Genomic DNA, 25,801 nt, shown 5'->3' on the forward strand with positions numbered 1-25,801 from the left:
ACACTGCACTGACACTCAGACACTGCGCTGACACACACACTGCGCTAACACTCTCACACACTGCTGACACTCTCACACACTGCTGACACTCACACACTGCACTGACACACACTGCGCTGACACTCAGACACTGCGCTGACACACACACTGCGCTAACACTCTCACACACTGCTGACACTCTCACACACTGCTGACACTCACACACTGCACTGACACACACTGCGCTGACACTCAGACACTGCGCTGACACACACACTGTGCTAACACTCTCACACACTGCTGACACTCACACACTGTACTGCTGGACACATGGCTCCTCAGCTCTGACACAGACACAGCACAGCCACAAAGCTCAACACAAGACCCAATATGTCATTGCAAAGGGCTAATATAGCTCCATATAGTAATAGCAAGATCTGTGTTCACTGTAAATATCACACAAACCTACAGAGACATCAGACATTGTCTACCTGATTGTAATATAAGAATAACACACTTCATATGTTTTTACACAGAAAGGCCCTGCTACACAACCTGTGGGCATTAAAAAAAATATTAGATCTGTATTTATTACTCTGGTTTCATAACTTCATAACATGACATATTATAACTCTTAATAAATAAAATATTAAATGCTCTTATGTTTTGCAAGTCGCCCTGAATAAATAAAGAAATAAAAATAATAATAACTCAATTAAGATCACAACACTCTAAGTGTCGTCTAAGTTTATTAATGCTGTTGCTGTTATTTGTTGATATAAGTGTTTTTCTGTGCGTTGATATATATGGGCGAAGTGATGACCGGTTACAATGTAGCGACTCGGACCCGCCTTCAGATGGCTCGACTGTGCGGAGACCCGCCCTCACGGCGCCCCGATTGGCCGCCCGCCTCCAGACCCACCCCCGTTCGATGCTGCAGCCAACCGGGGCGGCCGACGTCATATGAAACCTCCGACGCCACGCCCCCTGGCGAGATCGGGAGGGGGGCGCGGTGGCGGCTGGGAGATGTAGTGCGGCTGCGGCTGCGCGGGCCGTCCGGATGCACTGCCAGCGGAGCTGCGGAAGAACTACGACGCCCACAAGGCAGTGCGCCGGCCGCAGTCTCACATATCCTGGGTCTCTGGCTGCAGGTGACACAAGAGCGGAGAGTTGGCAGTGGCTGCGGGACATGGAGACTCACGGAAATATGGTGAGACGGGACAGGCAGCTTCGTTAGAGAGACTTTAAATCAGTGATGGTGCAGAGCGATGCGCAGCCGCGCAGTCACGGTTTCTGCTGATGCGAAGACATTGTTCATAGTAAACCGAGACACGGTAGTTAGATGCATTAGTGTCTCTATATTTAGACTTGGTAAACAGGTCTGGTACTCTGTCTGCCAGGAACAAAGCACTCACTCCGCTTCTACTACTAGTAGTGCTACTACTGCTATTCCTGTTACTGCTACTGATGTTACTACTGCTACTGCTAATCCTGTTACTGCTACTGATGTTACTACTACTGCTGCTACTGCTATTCCTGTTACTGCTACTACTGTTACTGCTACTGATGTTACTACTACTACTGCTATTCCTGTTACTGCTACTGATGTTACTACTACTGCTGCTACTGCTATTCCTGTTACTGCTACTGATGTTACTACTACTACTGCTAATCCTGTTACTGCTACTGATGTTACTACTACTGCTGCTACTGCTATTCCTGTTACTGCTACTACTGTTACTGCTACTGATGTTACTACTACTACTGCTATTCCTGTTACTGCTACTGATGTTACTACTACTGCTGCTACTGCTATTCCTGTTACTGCAACTGATGTTACTGCTACTACTGCTACTGCTATTCCTGTTACTGCTACTACTGCTATTCCTGTTACTACTACCACTGCTACTACTAGTCCTGTTACTGCTACTACTGCTACTGCTATTCCTGTTACTGCTACTGATGTTACTACTACCACTGCTACTGCTATTCCTGTTACTGCTACTGATGTTACTACTACTACTGCTACTGCTATTCCTGTTACTGCTACTGCTATTGCTGTTACTGCTACTGCGTAACTGCTGTTACTGAATCTGTTACTTGTTACGTCTCCTGCTCTTGCAACTCTCACCCTGTCTCTTCACCCATGTCTCCCTCTCTCTCTGTCTCTCTCCCTGCAGGGTGACAACGAGTGCAGTTCTGCCCGTAAGCAGCAGGAGGCGCGGGACTCCGAGGCGTTCGACAAGCAGTTTGCCGACATCGTGAGGGACGTGACCCAGCATGACATCACTGACCCCGAGGTCCGAGATGCCCTGGACCGGCTGAAACAGGTACTGGATACCGTCACACACACACACTCACTCACTCACACATGATGCTGGTGTAGAGAGACATACACCACAGCTGTTTGATTTATAACTCCATCTCTATCTCTCTCTCTCTCTCTCCCAGGTGTTGGAGTACAACGCTCCAGGGGGTAAGAGGAACCGAGGCCTGTCTGTGATTGGCTCCCTGAGGGAGATGGTCCCTCCCACCCAGCTGGGCCCTGAGCTGGAGCAGCGCGCCCTGGTGGTGGGGTGGTGTATCGAACTGGTGAGATGATGATGATGATGATTATCTACAGTGTAGTGTGCTGTTCTATATGTGTTATGTTTAACCCTGTGTAACACTGTGCTGTTCCTCTCTCTCTCTCCAGCTCCAGGCTTTTTTCCTGGTGGCTGATGACATCATGGACGCCTCACTGACTCGAAGAGGACAAGAGTGTTGGTATAAGAAGGTGAGACACTGGCACTCTGACACACTGCCTGGCACCCTGACTGACATGCTGACACCCTGACTGACACTCTGACTGGCACGCTGGCACTCTGACATGCTGACTGGCACTCTGCCTGACACTCTGACATGCTGCCTGACACCCTGACACTCTGACTGACATCCTGGCACTCTGTCTGAAACCCTGACACGCTGATGTAATGAAACATTCTCTCTCTCTCTCTCTCTCAGGAGGGGGTGGGTCTGGATGCGATCAATGACTCGTACCTGCTGGAGGGGGCGCTGTACCGCTTGCTGCGGCGACACTGCCGGGGCCAGCCCTACTACACGCAGCTGCTGGAGCTCTTCCTGGAGGTCAGGGTTCAGGCCGTGTCCATGCGCAGTGTTGTGAGCTTCTGTGTGGATGAGGCTGAGACTTAAGACTCAACACTCACACTCTGTCTCTCTCTCTCTCTCTCTCTCTCACACGCACACACAGACATCGTTCCAGACAGAGCTCGGTCAGGCGCTGGACCTGATGACAGCCCAGCCTGACCACGTCGACCTAGACCGCTTCACTGAGGAGAGGTGAGAGGGAGGGGGACATGGAAGGAAAGAGATGGAGAGGGAGAGAGGGGGACATGAAAGGAAGGAGAGAGATGGAGAGGGAGAGAGGGGGACATGAAAGGAAGGAGAGAGATGGAGAGGGAGAGAGGGGGACATGAAAGGAAGGAGAGAGATGGAGAGGGAGAGAGGGGGACATGAAAGGAAGGAGAGAGATGGAGAGGGAGAGAGGGGGACATGGAAGGAAGGAGAGAGATGGAGAGGGAGAGAGGGGGACATGAAAGGAAGGAGAGATGGAGAGGGAGAGAGGGGGACATGGAAGGAAGGAGAGAGTTGGAGAGGGAGAGAGACTGCTAAACTCCCAATGATCCATGCTGACTTCCCTCTCAGGTATAAAGCCATTGTGAAGTTTAAGACGGCCTTCTACTCCTTCTATCTGCCTGTGGCTGCGGCCATGTACATGGTGAGTGTGTCAGTGTCAGTGAGTGAGTGTGTGTCAGTGTCAGTGAGTGTGTGAGTGTGTCACTGTCAGTGACAATGTTGTGGTTTTCCAGGCTGGCATCGACAGTGAGGAGGAGCACACCAACGCCAAGACGATACTGCTGGAGATGGGCGAGTTCTTCCAGATACAGGTACAGAAGGTGGGGGGGGCTCGGTAGAGAGAGGGAGAGAGAGAGAGACAGAGACAGAGAGGGAGAGATGGTAGGATACAGCGTAGGTATGCAAGATGTCTGTAGATAGCGGTTAGAATGTAATAATTCCTGTATGTGTTGTTCCTGTGTCCTGGACACGTCTGTTAATTAAATTAAATTCAAAACAGCTTTATTGGCATGACATACTGACAGCAGTGCTAATAAAGCTGTTCTGAATTTAATTTAATTGGAGTGTACGGTGTCCATATTAGGACAGCCTCACTCCTCAGTCAGTTGTCACTCATCACTTAGTTTAGTGTTCAGCCCTCAGTTATCACTCATATTTGATATCACCCATCAGGTGTCATCAAGCATCATGCCTGTTTATTGTCAGTTCTCATGCATCACTCGAATTTATCATCGGGTGTATGGAGTGAATTCACTGTCAAAATCACAAAAGCACAGAAATACAACTTGCACGTGCAAAAAAACGCAAGTGTAGTTTATTTTACTCTTACAATTCAATTCTGCGCTCGTTCAACATCGTTTACACGTTACACACCGACTCAAAAAGCAACGCGTAGATCAGGCATCCTAGATGATCATCGCACTATCGATCTCCATCCTCATCACACATGGCTGACCACACGGCAGCAGAGGGACATTCTGAAGAAGCTTAACGTGGCTTAATGCGCTTTAAACATGACCATTACTTTGCAAAGTGTGTACGTTTACAGTTAGCACGTCCTAATACTGGAGAGCTCAAGGTGACTTATTGTACTTAAAACACAGCCGTTTTCATTCAATCTATAAATAACAAGACTGACACTTTCCAAACTGTTACACAAAAGATTGGATTACCAGTCCTATACAAAAGAAGAGGCGTTTATCTTAACACAGTCAATATCAACTTCTAAACCACATTAAGCACAATGCAGCTTGGCTACAATACAGTAGGGCTTAGAAAAGACAAGACAGTTATGCTTTTTTAATGTCACTTTAAACATCCAATCCTTTGTGTTGCACATGTGCAGCAAGAAGCGTGAGCACACAGCAAGAACTGCAAATGTGTAAACGAGATTGAATGAGCGCAGAATTGAATTGCAAGTATAAAATAAAAACCGTAACTGTAGTTTTGCTCGTACAAGTTGTATTTCTGTGCTCGCTAATTTTGACAGTGAACTCACTCCATACTGGGGTCACTCAAATTTAGTATCTGGTATCAGGTGTCACTCGTATTTAGTACTAAATTCGAGTGACACCTGATACCTGACATTAAATTCAAATGAAGCATGAGAACTGACATGATGTTAGATGCCAAATATGAGTGATAACTGAGGGTTGATAGCAAAACTAAGTGTTGTGTGACAACTGATGCAGAGGAGTGAGGATGTCCTAATATGGACACCGTAGGAGTGGACTATATTTCACAGACTATATGTATAACTACCCAATATTAATAGTTATTATAATAGCAATCTTTATAGTGAGAGCAGTAGCGCTGAGTGTGTGATGTAACACGGTGGCGTCTCTCTCTCAGGATGATTATTTGGATTGCTATGGTGACCCCACGGTGACGGGAAAGATCGGCACGGACATTGAGGACAACAAGTGCAGCTGGCTGATTGTCATGGCGTTGAGACACGCCTCCCCCCAGCAAAGAGCCACACTGCAGGTACTGAGACCCTGGTGCACAGAGAGACTAGGACACGCTGAGACACTGGGGCACTGAGAGACTAGGACCCTGGGGCACTGAGAGACTAGGACCCTGGGGCACTGAGAGACTAGGACCCTGGGGCACTGAGAGACTAGGACACTGGGGCACTGAGAGACTAGGACCCTGGCGCACTGAGAGACTAGGACCCTGGCGCACTGAGAGACTAGGACCCTGGGGCACTGAGAGACTAGGACCCTGGGGCACTGAGAGACTAGGACCCTGGGGCACTGAGAGACTAGGACCCTGGCGCACTGAGAGACTAGGACCCTGGGGCACTGAGAGACTAGGACCCTGGCTCACTGAGAGACTAGGACCCTGGCGCACTGAGAGACTAGGACCCTGGGGCACTGAGAGACTAGGACCCTGGGGCACTGAGAGACTAGGACCCTGGCGCACTGAGAGACTAGGACACTGGGGCACTGAGAGACTAGGACACTGGGGCACTGGGAGACTAGGACCCTGGCGCACTGAGAGACTAGGACCCTGGCGCACTGAGAGACTAGGACCCTGGCGCACTGAGAGACTAGGACCCTGGCGCACTGAGAGACTAGGACCCTGGCGCACTGAGAGACTAGGACCCTGGGGCACTGAGAGACTAGGACCCTGGGGCACTGAGAGACTAGGACCCTGGCTCACTGAGAGACTAGGACCCTGGCGCACTGAGAGACTAGGACCCTGGGGCACTGAGAGACTAGGACACTGGCGCACTGAGAGACTAGGACCCTGGCGCACTGAGAGACTAGGACCCTGGCGCACTGAGAGACTAGGACCCTGGGGCACTGAGAGACTAGGACCCTGGGGCACTGATAGACTAGGACCCTGGGGCACTGAGAGACTAGGACCCTGGCGCACTGAGAGACTAGGACCCTGGCGCACTGAGAGACTAGGACCCTGGGGCACTGAGAGACTAGGACACTGGGGCACTGAGAGACTAGGACCCTGGCGCACTGAGAGACTAGGACCCTGGCGCACTGAGAGACTAGGACCCTGGCGCACTGAGAGACTAGGACCCTGGGGCACTGATAGACTAGGACCCTGGGGCACTGATAGACTAGGACCCTGGGGCACTGATAGACTAGGACCCTGGGGCACTGAGAGACTAGGACCCTGGGGCACTGAGAGACTAGGACCCTGGGGCACTGAGAGACTAGGACCCTGGCTCACTGAGAGACTAGGACCCTGGCGCACTGAGAGACTAGGACCCTGGGGCACTGAGAGACTAGGACCCTGGGGCACTGAGAGACTAGGACCCTGGGGCACTGAGAGACTAGGACACTGGGGCACTGAGAGACTAGGACACTGGGGCACTGGGAGACTAGGACCCTGGCGCACTGAGAGACTAGGACACTGGCGCACTGAGAGACTAGGACCCTGGCGCACTGAGAGACTAGGACCCTGGCGCACTGAGAGACTAGGACCCTGGCGCACTGAGAGACTAGGACCCTGGCGCACTGAGAGACTAGGACCCTGGGGCACTGAGAGACTAGGACACTGGGGCACTGAGAGACTAGGACCCTGGCGCACTGAGAGACTAGGACCCTGGGGCACTGAGAGACTAGGACCCTGGCTCACTGAGAGACTAGGACCCTGGGGCACTGAGAGACTAGGACCCTGGGGCACTGAGAGACTAGGACCCTGGGGCACTGAGAGACTAGGACCCTGGGGCACTGAGAGACTAGGACCCTGGGGCACTGAGAGACTAGGACCCTGGGGCACTGAGAGACTAGGACCCTGGCTCACTGAGAGACTAGGACCCTGGGGCACTGAGAGACTAGGACCCTGGCGCACTGAGAGACTAGGACCCTGGGGCACTGAGAGACTAGGACCCTGGGGCACTGAGAGACTAGGACCCTGGCGCACTGAGAGACTAGGACCCTGGCGCACTGAGAGACTAGGACACTGGCTCTGTGATCAACACTCTTTCCCTGTCTCTCTCCCTGCCAGGAGTGCTACGGGCGCAAGGACAGTGGCAGCGTGGAGCAGGTGAAAGCGGTGTTCTCGGAGCTGGAGCTGCCCTCCCTGTTCCGCCAGCACGAGGAGCAGAGCTACTCCCGCCTGTGCGACCTCATCAAGCGGCACGCCAACACCCTCCCCCACGCCGTCTTCCTGTCCTTCGCTCAGAAGATCTACAAGAGGACGAAGTGACCGGGAGAGACGAGACGGTACTGGACTGTTATGGCATGATCTTGTAATTAGACACAGGGAAGATGGTGGGGGGGGTGGGGGATGACGACTGAAAGTGCTGCTCTGACTTGAGGAAACGTTCATGAAAAGTATTTATTAAAAAAAGTTTTTAAAATGTGTGTTTGTCTGTCTCTGTTTGCACAAATAATGTAGTAGTAGTAGTAGTAGTAATAGTGGTATTGGTGCCAGCTGTGGGATTTTATTTATTCATTTGGTAAACTGCCAGAGGTTAAAAAAAGAAGTTTAGTTTACCAAACACTGAAAAATAATGTGCATTTCAGAGTTATATACTGTGTCACTACACCCTCTTAAGCATTATTTGGCAGTGTTACACGCAGCTCCTGTGCATAAAAGTGACACTGAATTCCTACAATGCACGTCTCATTCTCAGACACATCCGATTTACAGTTTCCGTGGCGCCCACCGTCATTCAAAGCCCGGGGGGTAAACGCGCAGTCTGCTCCGGATCTCATTCAGACGATCACAGAGCACTCAGTTTCAATTGGATTTCTTTGAAAATAGGCTTGTTTTGTTCAGAACAACCCAACGATGAATCCAGTGTATATTATTTGATGTTCTATCAAACACAGAGAAGTTCAGATCCAATGATGTAAAATCGTTGTGTATTAGTTCACTGTAAACAGAGTTTTCCATCTTCACATTTTTCTTTCTCTACGGGTGTGTGTTGCTTCTACCAAAACGTGGACGGTCTTGTTTTGATCAGTAGACTGACTGGTCCCAGAATATGTCATAATTGTCAATATTTTCAACAGTGTCCTACTCAGATCAAGTATCCCCCCCATTTCAGAATTCAGAATGTTGGGGGGGGGGAGTATAAAAAAACAGATTTTTCACATTGTTAGAAAGATGACAGTCTCAGCTTTCATGGGATACCAAACACTTGGCAAACAACACAACAGTGTAGAGTACACATGGGATTAAAGAGAAGCACACGGATTTGGTGCCCTTTTAAAGTACCAGAGCGGTTTGTCAGCTTAAGGAGTTACATTTTGTTAAACAAAATGATTTATTTTTTATCTCCAATTGTTTATTTGTTCTATGCTTTAATTTCAGAATCCATTGAGACATTAAACTGCATACATTTCAATAAAAACTGGAAAAATGTAGGTGTTCCAAAACATTTGACCGGTAGTGTAAGTCGTCAGTGTTTTTCTACACATCGAGCCTCCGTGAAGTTGCCCCCCAACAAACACCACAAAATTTGAATCCATTAATATTGGTTTGTGCGGGTTTGTGACATTGAAACAAACATTTCCAAGATAATATCATTTACAACAACAGACTCAAACCAAACGTGTCTCTTTCGTGGGTGCTGTTCAGTATTAATACGCTTTAAGGTTTGTGTTTTTTAACAGAATTTTCACAGGTTCCTATAATGTTTTCTAATTAGTCTGTTATCAATGGAATACATTTTAACATCTGAAGCATTAACTTCTGATGGTTTCCTGTAAAAACATTTAAAGATGTTTACTGCAGTTTTTCTGATACTAAAGCAGTGTCCAAAGTCAACATGATCAAAGCAGATTTGTTTATAATGTTGAATTTTAGACATTCAACAGTCTTAATAGTGTTTGTAGAGTTTGTGTTGCTTGTTGATCACTGGGCTCTGAATGAAAGCAAATGTGCAGAAATCGACCATAACCTGTCAAAGATGGGTCAATACAAATCCAAAGAAACGTATTTTGACCACAATCAAATGCACCAGAACCAGGAGGCTTTACTGCCCAATGTAGGGTAGTATGTCTTACACTCCCTGTCCCAGAATGCACCTGTCTAAAGGGATGCTGTAAGACGTCATGGTTAGTCTATAAATAGCACTAGAATGAGCTGTAGCCCACACAGGGAATTCTCACATCATCTCCTAATATTGCATGTAGCATATAAAAGAAAATCAAACGCTTGATTTCAAGTATATATTTTATTATGATTAAAAGGTATTACACCTGGTGTGTAAGCTTAATTCTGGGATGTAGTTCGCTATCTTATTACCACTGTTCCCTGTCCGACCTGTTTGTTTACTGTTTTTCAGTGATCTGATTCGAGGGCAGGCTTTAGTCTGAACCCTTCTCAATACAAATTCATGTACAAATGCATGATTTATTGTCAGTAATGTTTGTGTCTTGGATAGTTTCATGCATTCTCAAAATCTCAGATAAGAGGGCTCTAATTGAAATGTATTGTTCCACTGTAATGTGTGTTCATACATACACTGAGTTGTAGACTAAATCATATTTCCAGTGCATGTTCAAATGTTTTATTCTCATACACACATTTTGCTCTTGCCCCCCTTTGCCACCCCATGTATGAAACCCTGGGCGCGCCACTGTTACACACATTGCTACAGCCCGATCAGTGCATCCAAGAGTCTTATAGGGCGGGGGATTTGTTATGCATACGCAACACGAATAATTGAATGATCATTTCATGTATTTATATGTTTACAGCTAGAAAGGAAAAACGATGGCTTTCACCAGCACAGACGACAGAGACGCGCATGTGTGGTTTGATGCTGTTGTTGTTGTGGGGGGATTTAGTGACGTCACTTGCCTAAAATAATGAAACGGTCCCATCGTCAAAACTATACAAACACAGATGTTTATTTTCAATGGGACAAACCGGCACTAACGAGTGATATATAATTAATCTGTGCCTTTTGTGGTGCGCACACCGTGGGTACCAGTGCTTGTGCAACGGCGCCCCCGTGTGGCTCACCGGCGCTCTGCATTGTGCCCTGCGGGAGATGGAGCTGTGGTCTGCGCTAGAGAGAAAGAGGACAGATAGACAGAGCGACGGGGAAGGAAGGAGGGATACAGAGAGAGAGGGCGGAGACGGAGCAACCTGTCTGTGCGTGGAGAAGCGTCTCCTGGTTGTTGTTCTGGGAGGGAGGAAGGGTGCGGCATCTGGGGGAGAATGACAAGTCAGAGAGAGAAGAGAGGGAGGTGGCGGCACTGAGAGGAGAGAGAGAGAGAGAGAGAGAGAGAGAGAGAGAGAGGGAGGCAGGGAGGAGAGGGAGCATCATCATCAGCGAGAGAGAGAGAGAGAACTGGAAGCCCTGCCCGTGTGTGCGCGTCAGTGTGTGTGTGTCAGTGTGTGTCGGCGGCAGCAGCAGCAGCAGCAGCCCGAGGACCCCGCAGGTAAAGCCCGCCGCCCATCCCTCCATCCCTCCATCCCGCTGTCAGTGCTGTAGTTTCCAGTCTCTCTGTATATGTGTGTCATTATTATTGTTATTATCATGATGGCTGTGTGTGTGTGTGTGTGTGCAGGGGGGGCTGGCTCGGCATGATGTCAGCTCGCCTCCCTGCCTCCCTCCTGCGGGTTTGCGTGTCAGTGTGTGTTCCGGCACCGGCGCTTGTGTGTCGAAAGTGTGTCTTTATTGCTGTGTTTTGCGTGTGCTCGGATAACAGTGTGTAGAAGATAGCGGTGTGTGTCTGTCAGTGGCGGTCACGGTGGTGTGTGTGTGTGTGTAATGAAAGCAATACTCTGCATCCGTGTGGGGGGCTGTAACGGTGTGCCGGCCTGCATCGGGCAGAGATAGAGGAGGGGAAGGGCTGGAGAATGGCCGCTACTGTGTGTGGGTCTGTTTGCATGCTTGTCATTGTGTGAGAGAGAGTGTGTGTGTCACTGTGACTGTATATATTTGGCTTTGCATGTTTGTCATTGGGAGTGTGTGTGTCTGTTGGCATGTTTGTCATTGCCAGTGTGTGTGTGTGTGTGTGTGTGCGCAGAGGAACAATGCGCAGCTCTGCAGTGTGCGAGCGGGGGATCGCGCAGCCGCTGTCGGACCCCTCTCTTATCACCTCTTTATGCCGTATAGAGGCCACCGTGCGTTACTGTTGATGTGATGGCGATCGATTGACCCGACGCTGCAGTGAACATGAACCCAGTGTCCAGAGCCCGCTAACACAGAGCACTGCGGACAACACAGCCTACATAACAATACGGCCAATAACCAATGTACAATGTAGCACAGGTGGTGCAGTACAGTTACATTAAAAACTGCAATACAGTATAGTGCAGTATACAACCCTACTATACTACAATAGAATGCATTACAATATAAAATACAATGTGCTGCAATATCCTACAGTACAATACTGCATGATACAATACAAAACAGTACAGTGCAGTACAATACCATACTATACAGTACAGTATGCAGCCTCTCCTCACTCTCTTGTCTCTGTGTTGTGTTTCAGGTGCAGGGGGGTCTCACTCTGAAGATGGCCTGATGTTGCCACCCCCACCCCCACCAGCAGCCCTGGCATACTCACCCCCCCACCTTGTCACACAGCTGAGAGGCTTGGACTCTGAGAGAGGGAGGGAGAGAGAGGAGGAGAATTGAAGGCTGTGAACCACACAAAGCTACTCCCCCAACACCCCCCACACCACCCCACACCCCGTGGATAAAGAAACAGACATCTGACACCTGATCCAAGCTCTGAAACACTGACAGACTGACACAGAGGAGCACGGACAGACCCTGAGAAAACATAATAAACCAAACAGGCAGAGACGCGCAGAGAAACGTAGAGAAACGTAGAGACACGTAGAGACAGGGAGACCGGTGTCCAGGGTGTCACCTGCTGCGTCTGTGACTGAGGGAGGACAAGAGCTTCCTTTTCCTCATCTTCGCACAAGAGAACAAGTGAACAAGTGAAACCTCTCCTCCCTCCGGCCACCATGCTCTCCTCCGCCGTCCCTCCGCCCATCCCTCGCTCCCGTCTCCTGGACAACCACAAGCGGGCGGGCGAGCCGGAACCCAGAGCCCCGGGGCCGGGGGGCCGGGGGGAACGCAACAACAAGAACACCGGCCCCTCCCCCCCCATCCTGACCCCGGCCAAGCCCCCCGTCACCAGCGCCACGGCCCGACCACCGCCGCCCGCCGCCTGGAAGAGACCAAGCGAGACCGGGGAACTGGGGGAGAGCGAGGCGGAGGCACCGACCAGATTGCACAAGGGCGCGGTCCAGGCCCCAGGCGTGGAGATCGACCCGAACTGCAACGAGCCGGCGGTGCCCTGCCTGTGCTGCGAGCCGCAGCCGCCCCACCAGCCCCACGCTCCGCCCCACGACCAGAACCACAACCACAACCACAACCGCAACCGGCACTACAGCCAGCAACTGGACAACAACAACACCGTCGCACAACCGCAACCGCCACCCCAGCGACAGCAATCCCCGCCTCTCAGCCGGGAGAGCAGGGAGAGCACGGGAGAGGAGGAGGAGGAGGAGGAAGAAGAGGAGGATGTTGACGTGGACGAGGAGGAGGAGGAGGAGGAGGACGATGAAGATGACACTCTCGTGCCCTCCTGTGCTGACTGCCCACCTTCCCTGCTGGCGCTCTCCCTGTCCTCCTCCTCCTCCTCCATCAGCAGCTGCTCCGACTTCGAGTCCGACTCCCCGGACCCCCTCTCCCCCGCGGCCTCCCCCCCCGACGCCTGCGCCGACCTCTTTCCCGGCGCCGGCCGCCCCCCCCACATCGTGCCCCTGGAGCTCCCTCCCCAGTCCCCAGACGAGGGCTACCCCTCCGCCCACAGCTCGCACTCCACCTCCCCCGACCACAAGAGCATCCTGACTGCTGCCCTCCCACTGGCGCCCCCAGAACTGAGGGACAAGAGAGGAGAGGAAGAGGAGGAGGAGGAGGCCCCTGTGCCTGACTCCCTGGCTCCCTCCCCCCTCCAACCGTCCCCTCCCCTGGAGACGTCCCCGCCTGGGTTAGAGGCCTCCTCTTCCTCCTCCTCCCTCACCAGCGCCTCCCTCACTCCGTCCCTCTTCTCTTCCCCCTCTCCCTCTCCTCCTTCCTTGGAGCCCAATGGGAACACGGTCCCTTCTCTTCCGCCCCTGCCCCCTCCCCGTCACCGCCGCCGTTTCCTGGCTCTGGGTGGGTCCTCGGCCGTGGCGTCCGGCCCGGCCCCCCTCCGGAAACCCGGCAACGCCTGGAAGGTGGCCCCCCCGCCCCCCAGCACCGCGCCCCCGCCCTCCTTCCTGGCGCTGGATGCCGAGATCCGCCGGCTGGTGGAGATGGCGGGGCTGTCGCGGCAGGAGCTCCCCGGACTCGGCCCGGAGCTGAGCTGGGAGGGAGAGGGAGAGGGAGAGGGAGTGGGGATTAGAGAGAGGGAGAGAGGGAGAGAGGGAGAGGGACTGGGGATTGGAGAGAGGGAAGGGGAGGAGGAGAGAGTGGGGAAGGGTGAGAGGGAGGAAGACAGGGTGGCAGGGGGACAGGGAACAGAGGAGAGAGAGGGAGAGGGAGAGGGAGATGGAGCGGTCAGGCCCGTGCCCCGTCTGTCTGCCCCCCCCAGGAAGACGTCCTTCCACGAGATCGCGCTCCGTAGGAAACGCGCCAACAACAACAACAGCAGCAACAACAACAACAGCAACAACTGCACATTCGGCCCCGCCCCCCGCCCCTCCGTGGCCCCGCCCCGCCCACCACCCCCCGTCCCCGCCCGGCCTCCCCTGCCCCCCCGCCCGTCCCTGCCCTTGGCGGCCCGCCCCGACCGCTCCGATTGGCTGATCCTGTTCTCCCCGGACACCGAGTTCCCGCCCCGCCCCTTCGGCAGCGGCCAACGGGAGCCGAGCCCTCAGAAGCCGGCGGGGACGAAGGTCACCACTTTCAAGGAGTTGCGCAATCGCAGTAAGCAGCAGGGCTCGGCGGGTCAGAACCCCTTTGCGCTGGAACCAGAACCCGGCCCGGCGCCGCTCACCCCCGACCCGGACTTCCTCTACAGCTGCCAGTCGGAGCTCTATGCCGAGTTCCGCCCCCTTCCACAGCCAGCCCCACCCACTACCCACGCCCCGCCGCAGCCTCCTTCCTCACTGGACGGCCAGCAGCTCCATCCAGGGGCCCTGCAGCCAATCGCCGAGGGTGCGTCCGAGCCGGAGTCCCGCCCTCCTCTCCGGATTGGCAGCTCGTCCAGCGACGGCAGCCTGCGGACAGTGGGGAGCGGCGGGGAGCGACAGAGAGAGGGGGAGGGAGAGAGAGATGGAGAGAGGGAACGAGAGAGATGGGGAGAGAGGGGACGAGCGGATGGGGGCAGGAGCTGGGAGCCAAGGACCACAGGTAAGAGTCGTAGACACCAGGAGACACAGTCCAGTCCAGCAGGGTCTCAGCCCTGGTCCTGGAGAGACACAGTCCAGTCCAGCAGGGAAATGAGACGTTGACCAAATGAATAGTAACAGTTATAACAATAATAATAATAATAATCATCATCTTCATCATGATCACAGCGCAGTGAGGCAGTGCTGTCAGTCAGGGTCACTGAAGGTCACGGAGTGCAGCGCTGGAATGCCGGCCGAGTTCCGCCTGGTGATGTCATCACTGCCTCATTAAATATTAATCAGCTCTGCAGACCAGAAATCTCCTGGAGCCCCTTCCCCTCTGCTCCCCTCTCCCACCCTGCCTCCCTCTCTTTCTCCCTCCCTCTCTCCCCTGCTTTCCCCTTCTCTCTCTCCCTCTGCCATCCTCTCCCACCCTCTCCCCTGCGTTCCTTCTCTCTCCCTTGCTCCCTCTCTCCCACCCTCTCTGCCACTTGCTCCCTCTCCCTCCCGCTTTCCTGCTCTCTCCCTCCCTCTCGCCCTCTCCCACCCTCTCTCCCTCCCTCTCCTCCTTCCTCTCCTTCTTTGCCTCTTGCTCCCTCTCCCTCTCTCTCCCTCTCTCCCTCACCCTCTCTCCCTCTCTCCCACCCTCTCCCTCTCCCTCTCCCTCCTCTGCTTGTGTCCCCGTGCTCCCTGCATCCCTTTACCTCTCTCTCTCACCCCTGTCCCATTCTATCCATCACTCGCTCCCTCCCTCTTTGCTCTGCCGTGGCTCAAACCGCCTGATATGTATTATTTTGTTCTTCCACACATTCAAACGTTTTTTTTTTCAGTACTCCTCGAACTACTTGAACAGGCATCTTTGTTGTGTTGAGCTGGTGTTGTGTAGCTGTACACATTTGTAGTGTGTCAGTGTGTAAAAGTGTGTCAGGGGCTGCCTGTGTTGTGTGTCAGTGTGTAAATGTGCGTGACAGGCGGCGGGATGTGTGTAGCCCTTTAAGAGGAGGAGGGGTGTGTCCAGGGTGTGAGCCAATCACAGCAGGGTAGCAACAGCTGTACAGGAAGTGCCAGAGGTGGCCAGTGCCAGCAATACAGCACAGCACAGCACAACTCAGGTACAGACTCTCTCTCTCTCTTTCTCCCTCCCCCTCTCTCAGTCCCTTTCTTGGCAGATCCTGTCTGTTTAAAGGACAGACATTAATAGATACAGCTGTAAAATCACTTAATCTCAATGACACGCCTAGAGAGAGAGAAAGGGAGGGAGAGAGAGAGGCTCAGAGAGAATGAAAAACAGAGAGAGAGAGAGAGAGAGAGTGAGAGAGTGAGTGTCCAGGGAGCATGTGCAGAGGAGCGCAGAGAAAAAGCAAGCTGTCTCTGTTCCTCCCCAAGATGTCACTGAGTCTCGGTGTGAGTGTTTGTGTGTTGTGTCACTGATCAGTTTGTGACTTCCTACTTTTACTTTCGTTATCACTCACAGCTGTAGATGTACATTCTCTCTCTCTCTCTCTTTCTCTCCAGACACTAACACTCTTTCCATCTCTCTCTCTGTTTAAATGTTCTTTTTGTTGTTCACCTCTCCCTGTGCTCTGGCTCCGCCCCTCCATCCCACCTGCCACCCTGCCTGTCTGTCTGTCTGTCTGCCTGTCCTTCTGTCTGCTTATCTGTCTGTCCGCCTGTCTGTCCCTCTTGATCACCTCTGCACCTCTCCACCTCTCCTTGCCCTCCGGTCCCTCTCCCCCACCTCTCTCTCTCCCTCCTTGGTCTCCTACCCTCTCTCCTCTTTGGCCCTGCTTCCCTCCCCTCCCTCAGCAGTGTCCTCTCGCCCTCTCTCTCTCTCCTTCTCTCTCCGCCCGCCGCTCCGCTCCCCCTACTTCCTCCACCAGCGTGGGGGGCTCCCAGAGAGACGGCCGCCGAGCTGGAGAGTTGCCCTCCAGTCCAGGGAGACGCTGCACTACCCCGCCCTGCCCACGGGGGGGCGCCCGATCCACAGAGAGCCTGATCGAGCCCGGGTGGGGAGTCGGACCTTCAAGGAGGCGCTGCGGTCCCCCGACCTCGCCACCGGGGGGAGACAGGCACTGCTGCCTTGGGACCCCGAGGCCCCCGTCAGCTGGTCCAGCGACTCCCTGACCCCGCCCCAGCCCGTGCCGCCCCGCCTCTCCCCCGTCGGGGCGTACTCCCCCCCACAGCGGGACGGGACGCCTCCCCCCGGGGCAGATCGGGGCTTGCTGTGTTCCCCGCTGTTCCCCCGCAGCCGCACACTGCCCTCACTGGCACTGGGCCCCGCGCCAGCCCCCCAGGCACCGGGCCCCGTCCCGCACACGCCCGGACCCCCCAGACCCGTACCCACCCGCAGGACTCTGTACGGTCAGCGTGAGTCTCGGCCCTCAAACCGCACACCGTTATTATTATTATTATTATTATTATTATTATTATTGAGTCACAGTGATGGAAGTAATAGTGGTAATTGTATTTTGTGTATCTACAGCTGTGTGTGTGATTGTCTTTGTGTGTCTGCAGTGAGGAGCAGCAGTATCTCAAGGCTTGGAAGCTCAATTTAGCCACTAATTGGTTCAATTATTTAATTAAGTGCTGAGCTAGACAGAAGCCCACAGTCAACTGGCCATGACATCACCACTCTCTCTTTTTCTCTCTCTCTCTCTCTCTCTCTCTCTCTCTCTCTCTCTCTCAGCCGTCCGGAGCCTCTCATTCGCTGGGACCCTTCAGGGGGGCGGAGCCAGGATGCTGGATGCTGGGAGGACCCCTCTAGGGGACCAGGAGCTGACCCGGCTGTGCCTGCTGGAAAAAAGAGGTAGTGATACTGACACGCTCACACACAGACAATGACATGCTCACACAGGGACATACTGACACTGGCACACTGGCACACTCGCACAGGGAAACACTGACACTGACATGCTCACACAGGGACATACTGACAATGGCACACTCACACAGGAACACACTGACACTAGCACACTCACACAGGGACACACTGACACACTCACACAGGGACATACTGATACCGACAAACTCACACAGAGACACAGTGACACACTGACCCTCACACAGTGCAGCAGTGACAGTGTGTTTTGCAGGGCTGGTCAGTGCGGTCAGCGTGGCAGTGGAGGCCGTGCTCGCCCAGTTCAGCTCCTCCAGGACTCAGGTACAGAAGGTGAGATGCTGCTCCCTCTCTCTCCATCCCTCCATCCCTCTCTCTCTCCTAGTGCAGTTCAGTGCAGAATGACAGTTCCATAGGCAGAGCAAGTGTGCAATCTTTCTCGGTCATTCTCTCGTTCTCTTGCTCTGTCTGTGTTTCTTTATTAATCCCCCCTCTCCCTCTCTCTCAGGCGCAGTCGGGTGACAGCAGTATGAACCCCCCCCTGGCGCGGGTGGTGCTGCAGTGCCTGTGCCCCGCGCTGCGCCACCTGCTGTCGGACGGGCTCAAGCCCCACCAGAGCGACCTGATTGCGGGTCGCCGTCGAAATTCACCCTGGGGACTGGTGCAGGCCTCCACACGGCCCGGTACTGCACTGTGTGTCTGTGCATGTGTCTGTGCGTGTGTCTATGTGTGTGTCTGTGCGTGTGAGAGAAACTGTCAGTCTATTTTCTGTGTTTGTGTGGATTTCTCTGTGTCTATCTGTCTGCCTGTGGCTCAGACTGTCTCTCCCCTCCCTTCCCCTATCTCTCTCTCTCTCTCTTTCTCTTCAGGCCCCTGTACTCAGGCTCTGTACAGTCTGCAGTGTCGCGTGGCGTCTCTCTCTCAGCTGCGTCTCAGCACCCAGAGATTCAACGCCTTTCTGCTGGGACTGCTCAAGTACGACCGGGACTGGGGGGGCACTGTGTAGTGTAATGGTGTAGTGTAGTCAAACACAATAACACACCCAGCACAGTGCAGCACAAGCTGATGAAATGTATTCTGCTTGCTGTGGATTTGCATGGGCTAATTCTCTTTCTCTCTCTCTCTCACTCTCTCTCAGCTTGAAGCTCTTGGATTTCTGGTTCTCTCATCTGCAGTCCTGTGATGGTATGTGTGTCCTCTTGGGGTCACCGTGTGTGTGTGTGTGTGTGTGTGTGTGTGTGTGTGGGGGGGGGGGGGGGTCATGTTTTATAAGATATAAAGTTTTTAAAGAATAAATCACCAGATTTCAGCATCCATTAACCAATTAACTAACTGAATTGCTGAGTCGCCCTTTGACCTCTCCCCTCCCTGCCCTCACAGACGTGCTGGCCGCCCACTACAGCCCGGCCTCCTTCCTGTCTCTGTCACGCACTTCCTGCCAGCCTCTCTTTGAGGAGCTGCTCCTGCTGCTCCAGCCGCTGTCCCTGCTGACCTTCCACCTCGACCTCTTGTTCGAGCACCACCACCTCGACCCCGCCTCCCCGGCCTATCAGGGCACCCTCGGGATCGTCCCCGGCGAAGTGGAGAGCCACAAGATTAGCAAGCCACAGCCCTGCCCGGCCAATCAAGGATCCGGGCCGAGACTAGGCATGACCAGTCAGGGCATTGGACGGCTCCATAAGAATGGCCTGCCTGAGGAAACGGCCAATTGCAGCCCGGTGCCTGGAGCGCTACTGTTTCGGGAGAGAGACATTGATAGTGAGAGCGAGGGGGCGCCCCCTAGTGTAGGGAGGCTGCTGTCACAGGGCTGGGGCTCTCTCCTGCGCTGGGGTGGGCGGCTGGGCCAGAGCCTGAAGACCCCAGAACTGCCCCCTCAGGATGCCTGTCTCCCTGCGAGACCCTCAGGAAGCTCCTCAGACCCCCTGGGCTTCAGCGCGCCTCTCTGTGGGATCGCTCCCCCGGGTACTGAAAGTAGGCCCAGCGAGGGGCAGCCGGAGGGGTCAGAGGGTATTGTCGAGGCCCCCTCTGCCTGGCTAGGCCGGCTGTTTGGAGCGACAAGGGGAAACGGCCCATCCCATGTCCCGCCCCTCGAACCCAAGATGGCACGCACACCTGCCAGGTGATCTGTGTTTCTGTTTGTATCTCTCTGTCTGTGTGTCTCTTTGTGTGTGTCTGTGTCCCTGTGTCTATTTCTGTGTCTCACTGTGTCCCTGTCAGTGTCTCTCTCTGGATGTGTCTGTGTCCCTGTCAGTGTCTCTGTCTCTGTGTGTCTCTGTCTCTGTGTCCCTGTGTCTATTTCTGTCTCACTGTGTCCCTGTCAGTGTGTCTGTCTGTATGTGTCTGTGTCCCTGTCTGTGTCTCTGTGTGTATCTCTGCATCTCTGTCTGTGTCATTGTGTCTGCGTGTCAGTGGGTGACTTAAACCCTGCAATGAACTAACAGTCTGTCTGTCTGTCTCTCTGCGCAGGCGTCCGTCCAGCTGGCTGTCTCCAGGTGTGTCCACTCTGTCTTGGATGATGACGCCAGCGCTGAGCCCCACACCAGAGAGAGGGAGCGAGGGAGAGGTGGAGAGGGGGAAAGACAGAGGAGGAGGAGGAGAGAAGCCCCAGGCTCTGAGGTAGGCATTTCCTGCACCACCGTAACTTGTCTGTCTAGACTTCAGTCTCACTGTGTGTCTGTCCCTATGTCTGTCCGTCTGGATTGTGTATCTGACTGTCTGTCCGTCTGTCCGTCCGCAGGGCTGTCAGGGCGCTGTGTGACCACCAGGGCTTGGGGGCGGAGCTCAGCTTCCGAAAGGGGGAGGAGCTGCTACTGGTGGGGGGTGTGGACGAGGAGTGGATCCGCTGCCGCCAGGGAGACCGAGAGGGGCTGGTTCCTATTGGCTACGCCTCCCTGATCCTGTGAGCGCCGCGGGCAAAGCAGTCTGCGAGGAGAGGGGGCTGCGGTTAATGGGTTAAGTCCCCAGAGGAAGGAGGGAGGGAGGGAGGGAGGGATAGTACTCTCTCTCATCTCTTCAGGCGACTGTGTTCAAAGTGATGTTGTTATCCTGTTGTGTTCACTAACTGTATACAATTAATTATATTTATGTATATATATATATATATATATATATTTCTGTGTATAGATAGGGAGGAGAGACAGACAGTTAATGATATATATTCACACACTCACAGCCTGGAGTCTAGCACACTCAGAACTGCGTTACAGACATACAGTATGAATATTAACATATATATATATATATATATATATACACACATACATCAATATACACATACATATATGCCATGGGGATATTGTATATTAGTGTGCCGTCCTGTGACAATCGCTTCGTGCTGTTTCTGACTCTGTGGTGATGATGGAGATTGTTATTACTATTGCTGTTGTTGTTGTCGCAGTCTGTCCGGTTGCAGGAGTCAGTGTCTGGTGCTAAACTGAGAGGCCAATTAATTAGTGTGCTGATAGGTCTGCCTGCAACTGTACATATTGAGGTGTGTGTGTGTGTGTGTGCGCGCGTGCGTGTGGCTGCCGCTCCTGTCTTGCCGCTGTGCCATTGCCGTTGTGTTGCTTCCGTGCTGCTGTCGAGCTGCTCCCGCGTTTGCTCTGTAAATAATAATAAAAAAAAGATTCTGTCCCCGACCCAGCCTCTCTGTCTCTGTCTCTGTCAATTGTCTATATCGCACACTTTCACTCTGACACACTTGCACACGAAGGGCCGCAGTGTGTGTGTGTGTGTGTGTGTGTGTGTGTGTGAGAGTGTCCTGGGCTGTGATAGGTCACGGTGAATGACAAGCCACTGAAAATGGTTTTAGTCCCCACTTCCCTCGTTTCCTGTTGTTCCAAACCTGAAGAGCATGGAGGTTGGAAGCTGGCGAGTCCGTTAAACCAAATCTGCACCTGGCACAACGTCTCACACACTGACCTTCCCACACAATGACCCAACCACACAAGTGTCTCTCAATGGCCCAGAAAGATCTTTAGACACTCACTCTCGCACACAATCACTTACAATGACACACACACAACAATAGTGACACCCCCTCTCTCCGAATGACAGAGCCACACAGCCGCCACTCTCTGTAAAAAGTCTCGGGCTTTATTACTCTACACAGCACTGATGGAGACACAGGCATTGAGGATTTTAATGTTTTTTTTATCAGGTTTGTTTGTTTGTTTTTTTCTTAATTTTTTGTTCAGTTTGATAAGCAAGTACATCCAACGATTTGGTTAAAACCCAGAATAACATCATTTACAAAGATCAGACTGCGGCTCCCATAGAAAAACACCCGGAGGGAACAGCATCTCTGCCGCCACAGCCCATGCAGACTAGTAATCATAATCATATTCATCATCATCGGCGTGGGAATAATCATCGTCGCGCTCTAGTCGCAGTAATGTAGTGCTTCTGTATTACAAAAACAAAATCGAAAAAACACAACTTTCCTTTTTAATAAGAAAAACCATAAAATAAAATAAAAGCATTTGTCTGTGACTTTTTCGTTTAGTTCTCCCGTCACAATTAGACAATAACAATTAGACAATAATAATAATAATAATAATAATAATAATAATAATAATAAATGACGATTTTAAACTCCACACGTCCTCCCTTCCTCTCCGCACTCATTTCCCCTGCTCCCCTCGCCACAGATTGTCTAAAAAAAACAGACCACCCCGCCTCCCCCCCAAACAAACGCAAAATCTCACGCATACACTTTTTCCGGAGACCCCCAGGACAGAGAGCGCACAGGGGCCCTTGGCACACAAGAGGAGACCGCCAATCTCCAGGGGGCCACGCCATCCCAGGCGGTCACCAGCAGGAGGCGAGAGAGAGGGACTGGGACACGCCGAGGACTGCGCTGGAATACGGTAGGTCTCTCTCCTTCTCCCCGCCTCGTTTTTAAACGTCATCCAGTTGGCGCCAGAATCGAAACGGCAACGATATTAACGACAAAAACGGCCATAATAATAATAATAATAATATTAATAATAATTATAATACATGCAGGACAGCACATGTCCTGTACAAAAACTCAAGAGAAGGTGGTTGTGGGGGTATTGCTTGACTGACAGCGAGGACAGACCTGGTATATACAGCATGGCACAGCATGGCACAGCCGCCCACTCCTGCCTGCGTGTTTTGTCGTTCCGTTCCGCTTCGCCCTTTTCCGACGTCTCTCGCCGTTACCCATCTCATACGATATTGAAAACGCAACATCCCGCACAGGTACTAATACTTACAAAACCAAAACAAGCCCCCCAGCCCCAGCCCACCCCCACCCTGATCCCCTCCCATGCTCCCCCCCCAGAGACCCTCCAAAAAAATGTATATATATATATAGATTTTTTGTCAGTTTTGTCGATACCTTAAAAGTACAAACTTTACACAGAGCCCTTAGTTAAGCCCCTCCCCCCATCTGACGGAGACAGACACCCTCTCCCTCTCCCTCTCTCTCTCTCTCTCTCTCTCCGACTGACTGACTGTCTGACACGACTGTGCTGCCGGGTTGCTGCGCCGTACTGTACATGCACCGTACCTGCCTCTGTCGTGATGTCACTGCTTCCTGTTGCTGTTCTGCTGGGCTGATTCACTCTCTCTCTGGACCAACACCCTCACTGACTGACTGACACACTGTCTGTCTGTCCCTGTACTCTCTGACCACACCCCCACAGGTAAGTGCGCACGACGGAGGAGTCTCCCTGTCTCCCCTCTCCAGGTGTCCACACTCTGTCCGTGGGTTTCCACTCGTCCCTCCCCCTCCCCTCAAGCGTGGGTCCTCGGGTGTCTGCTCGCCCTCCGTGTCCCCCAGGCAGCATCTACAGCGCATCCTGTGTCCCAGAGCTGCCCCCAGAGCTCTCCCTGCATCTCCTGGCCCAGCGTGTCCAGAACCGCCTCGCCGTGCGTCCGTCTCTGCGCGCATCTCCGTGTCTCTCCAGTGTCTCTGTCTCCATGGTGTCTCTTGGTCTCCGCGGTGTCTCTCTGTGTCTCTCTCTCTGTCTCCGCGGTGCCTCCACGTGTCTCTGTCCCCATGGTGTCTCCGTGTGTGTCCACAGTGTCTCTGCGAGTTTCTGTGTGCGTCCACAGTCTCCCTGTGTCCCCTGTCCTCCTCTCTGAGAGACACTGGAAAGAGTGCTGGTGCTGGGGGGGGGGGATGGGGGGGATCACAGTCTCCGTCTGTCCATCAGTCCCCCCCTTCCCTCTCTCTCTCTCTCTCGCTCTGTCTCGCGGTCTGCCTCCATTCTGTCTCTGTCATTCCCTCCATCCTCCCTCTCTCTCTACAGTGGGGGGGGGGGGCGTGGCACGCCAGGTGTATCCCGGTGACATCACTTCCTGCCGCCGCAGTCGCCCATTCCCAGCGTCCGCCTGCGTAGCCTCCGGCCCGAGCCCTCCTCCAGGAGGTAGGTCACGTCAATCACTACGGGAGGGAGAGGATTTCTCATTGAGACAGAGACACACAGAGACATTAAACCCTCCACGTTTCTCTCTCCCTCCCCTCCCTCCCATCCCATCTCTCCATTCCCCTGCCTCCACCCCTCTCTCCCTCCCATCCCATCCCATCTCCCTCCCTCTCCCTCCCTCCAACCTCCATCCCTCTCTTACTCCACCTTCCATCCATCTCTCCCTCCCTGTTGCCTTCATCCCTCTCTCCCTCCCATCGCATCTCTTTAACTCCCTCACCTCCATCCCTCTCTACCTTCGCCTCCATCCCTCTCTTACTCTCTCCCACTCCCACTCCCATCCCATCACTCTTTCCTTCTCCCTCCCATCCCATCTCTCTCCCTCCCCTTCCCATCCCATCTCTGCCTCCCTCTCGTTGCCATCACTCTCTCCCTCCCCGCTTCCATCCCTCTCTCCCGCTTCAATCCTATCTCCCCATCCACCTGTCTCCATCCCTCTCTTTCTTCCTCCCATCCCATCTCTCTCCCTCTCCCACCTCCATCCCTCTTACTCCCCCTCCCATTCCATCCCTCTCACTCCCCCACTCACCGTTCTTGCTGGGCACTCGGTGTAGCAGGCTGAGCAGGATCTTGTTCAGCCGGTCTCGCTGCCCCTCCCTCCTCTCCAGCTCCATCAGCTCCGGGGGGTGCAAGTCAGCCCCGCCGCCCCCGCCACTGCCTGCCCCCTCCTCTTCCACCCCCCCTCCGCTGCCCTGGGGCTCCGGGGGGGGCGGGGGGGGCTCGGCCGGGACGGGGTCGGCCTCGGGCTCGCCTCCCACCTCCTCCCCCTCCGCCCTCGGCGCTCCCTCACACAGCTCCTCCGCCCTAGGGGGGGACTCTTCGTCACACCCCCCCAAAGACTCCTTGCAGCCCAGCTTGGGCCGCTCAGTCTTCCAGGAAGACCTGAGAGAGAGAGAGATAGAGAGAGAGACTTGACATGACTTTAAAAAAAGCATTCGATTCCATCTGTCATGAGGGTCTATACACTGAGAGTCCAACACTGTTCAATATTTATATCAAATATATATATAATATAATATAATATAATATCAATCAGAGCTGAGCATACTGTGACACACACAGTAAAAACTCATTTGGAATAGATTAGAACATTCCTATTTGGAATATTTGAATACTGCACATGGGCACACTCTGTGAGGAGAGGATATGCACTGATTGTAGACACTGTAATATTATTCTGATCTAGTTCTTGTATGTGCATGTGTGTGTGTAAATATATATATTTTTACATTTAGTTGATTGTTTATTTTATCATTAAAATTTGTTTCCATTCCATTTATACTATTTATAGTATACATTATTTATAGCATAAATTCCATTTATACATATTTATACAGATGTAATTTTTTTGTTGTCCTTTAATATATATATATATATTTATAAAAACATCTGTGAAATATTACATTTCCATGTATGTATGTTGTGTATAATTGCTTTGGCAGCCCTGGGAGTTTGTAAGTCAGGCCAATAAAGCACCTTTGAAAACTGAAATTGAAAACTGAGTGGGATGGAAACTAGAGGGTGACAAAAATGGAAACGGAAAGGAAGGAGCAGTGTGGGAAAACGGAGGGTAGACAAAGACAGAGGGGGAGATGGAGAGATGGAGAGAGAAAGAGAGAGAGAG

General features: G+C 52.9%; 4 protein-coding genes across 7 annotated transcripts in view; 3 read left to right on the forward strand and 1 right to left on the reverse strand.

The window, feature by feature from the left end:
* Window positions 1-1,092: 1,092 nt before the first annotated feature.
* Window positions 1,093-7,944, forward strand: fdps (farnesyl diphosphate synthase (farnesyl pyrophosphate synthetase, dimethylallyltranstransferase, geranyltranstransferase)). Its single transcript, XM_066721009.1, has 10 exons — window positions 1,093-1,189; window positions 2,160-2,309; window positions 2,431-2,571; window positions 2,675-2,755; window positions 2,983-3,105; window positions 3,230-3,318; window positions 3,685-3,757; window positions 3,849-3,926; window positions 5,467-5,601; window positions 7,588-7,944. Exons 1-10 carry the CDS (start codon window positions 1,169-1,171, stop codon window positions 7,786-7,788), a joined length of 1,092 nt encoding a protein of 363 aa, XP_066577106.1. The 5' UTR covers window positions 1,093-1,168; the 3' UTR covers window positions 7,789-7,944.
* Window positions 7,945-10,677: 2,733 nt separating this feature from the next.
* On the forward strand, window positions 10,678-15,006 carry LOC136767344 (histone-lysine N-methyltransferase SETD1A-like). The gene is made up of 2 exons (XM_066721113.1): window positions 10,678-10,982; window positions 12,045-15,006. The coding sequence occupies exon 2, from the start codon at window positions 12,529-12,531 to the stop codon at window positions 15,004-15,006; it is 2,478 nt and encodes an 825-aa protein (XP_066577210.1). The 5' UTR covers window positions 10,678-10,982; window positions 12,045-12,528.
* A 565-nt stretch (window positions 15,007-15,571) lies between these two features.
* Window positions 15,572-21,357, forward strand: rusc1 (RUN and SH3 domain containing 1). Of its 3 annotated transcripts, XM_066721013.1 has the most exons (10): window positions 15,891-15,995; window positions 16,690-17,250; window positions 17,570-17,689; window positions 17,976-18,052; window positions 18,228-18,402; window positions 18,589-18,694; window positions 18,858-18,904; window positions 19,100-19,838; window positions 20,186-20,335; window positions 20,457-21,357. In XM_066721013.1, exons 3-10 carry the CDS (start codon window positions 17,620-17,622, stop codon window positions 20,620-20,622), a joined length of 1,530 nt encoding a protein of 509 aa, XP_066577110.1. In that variant the 5' UTR covers window positions 15,891-15,995; window positions 16,690-17,250; window positions 17,570-17,619; the 3' UTR covers window positions 20,623-21,357. The 3 variants fall into 3 exon arrangements, with proteins under 3 accessions (XP_066577108.1, XP_066577109.1, XP_066577110.1); XM_066721011.1 differs by having other exon boundaries at window positions 15,572-17,250; XM_066721012.1 differs by lacking the exons at window positions 18,589-18,694; window positions 18,858-18,904 and having other exon boundaries at window positions 15,572-17,250.
* A 1,655-nt stretch (window positions 21,358-23,012) lies between these two features.
* ash1l (ash1 (absent, small, or homeotic)-like (Drosophila)) overlaps window positions 23,013-25,801 on the reverse strand; it is a 44,923-nt gene continuing 42,134 nt past the window's right edge. For both annotated transcript variants that reach the window (XM_066721015.1, XM_066721014.1), the window contains exons 26-27: window positions 24,707-25,059; window positions 23,013-24,134 (exon numbers count right to left, since the gene is read on the reverse strand). In XM_066721015.1, the coding sequence (XP_066577112.1) occupies window positions 24,043-24,134; window positions 24,707-25,059 (445 nt within the window). In that variant the 3' untranslated portion in view covers window positions 23,013-24,042. The remainder of the gene's footprint in view (window positions 24,135-24,706; window positions 25,060-25,801) is intronic.

This window comes from Amia ocellicauda, chromosome 14, assembly GCF_036373705.1.
Source record: "Amia ocellicauda isolate fAmiCal2 chromosome 14, fAmiCal2.hap1, whole genome shotgun sequence".
Classification (NCBI taxonomy): domain Eukaryota; kingdom Metazoa; phylum Chordata; class Actinopteri; order Amiiformes; family Amiidae; genus Amia; species Amia ocellicauda.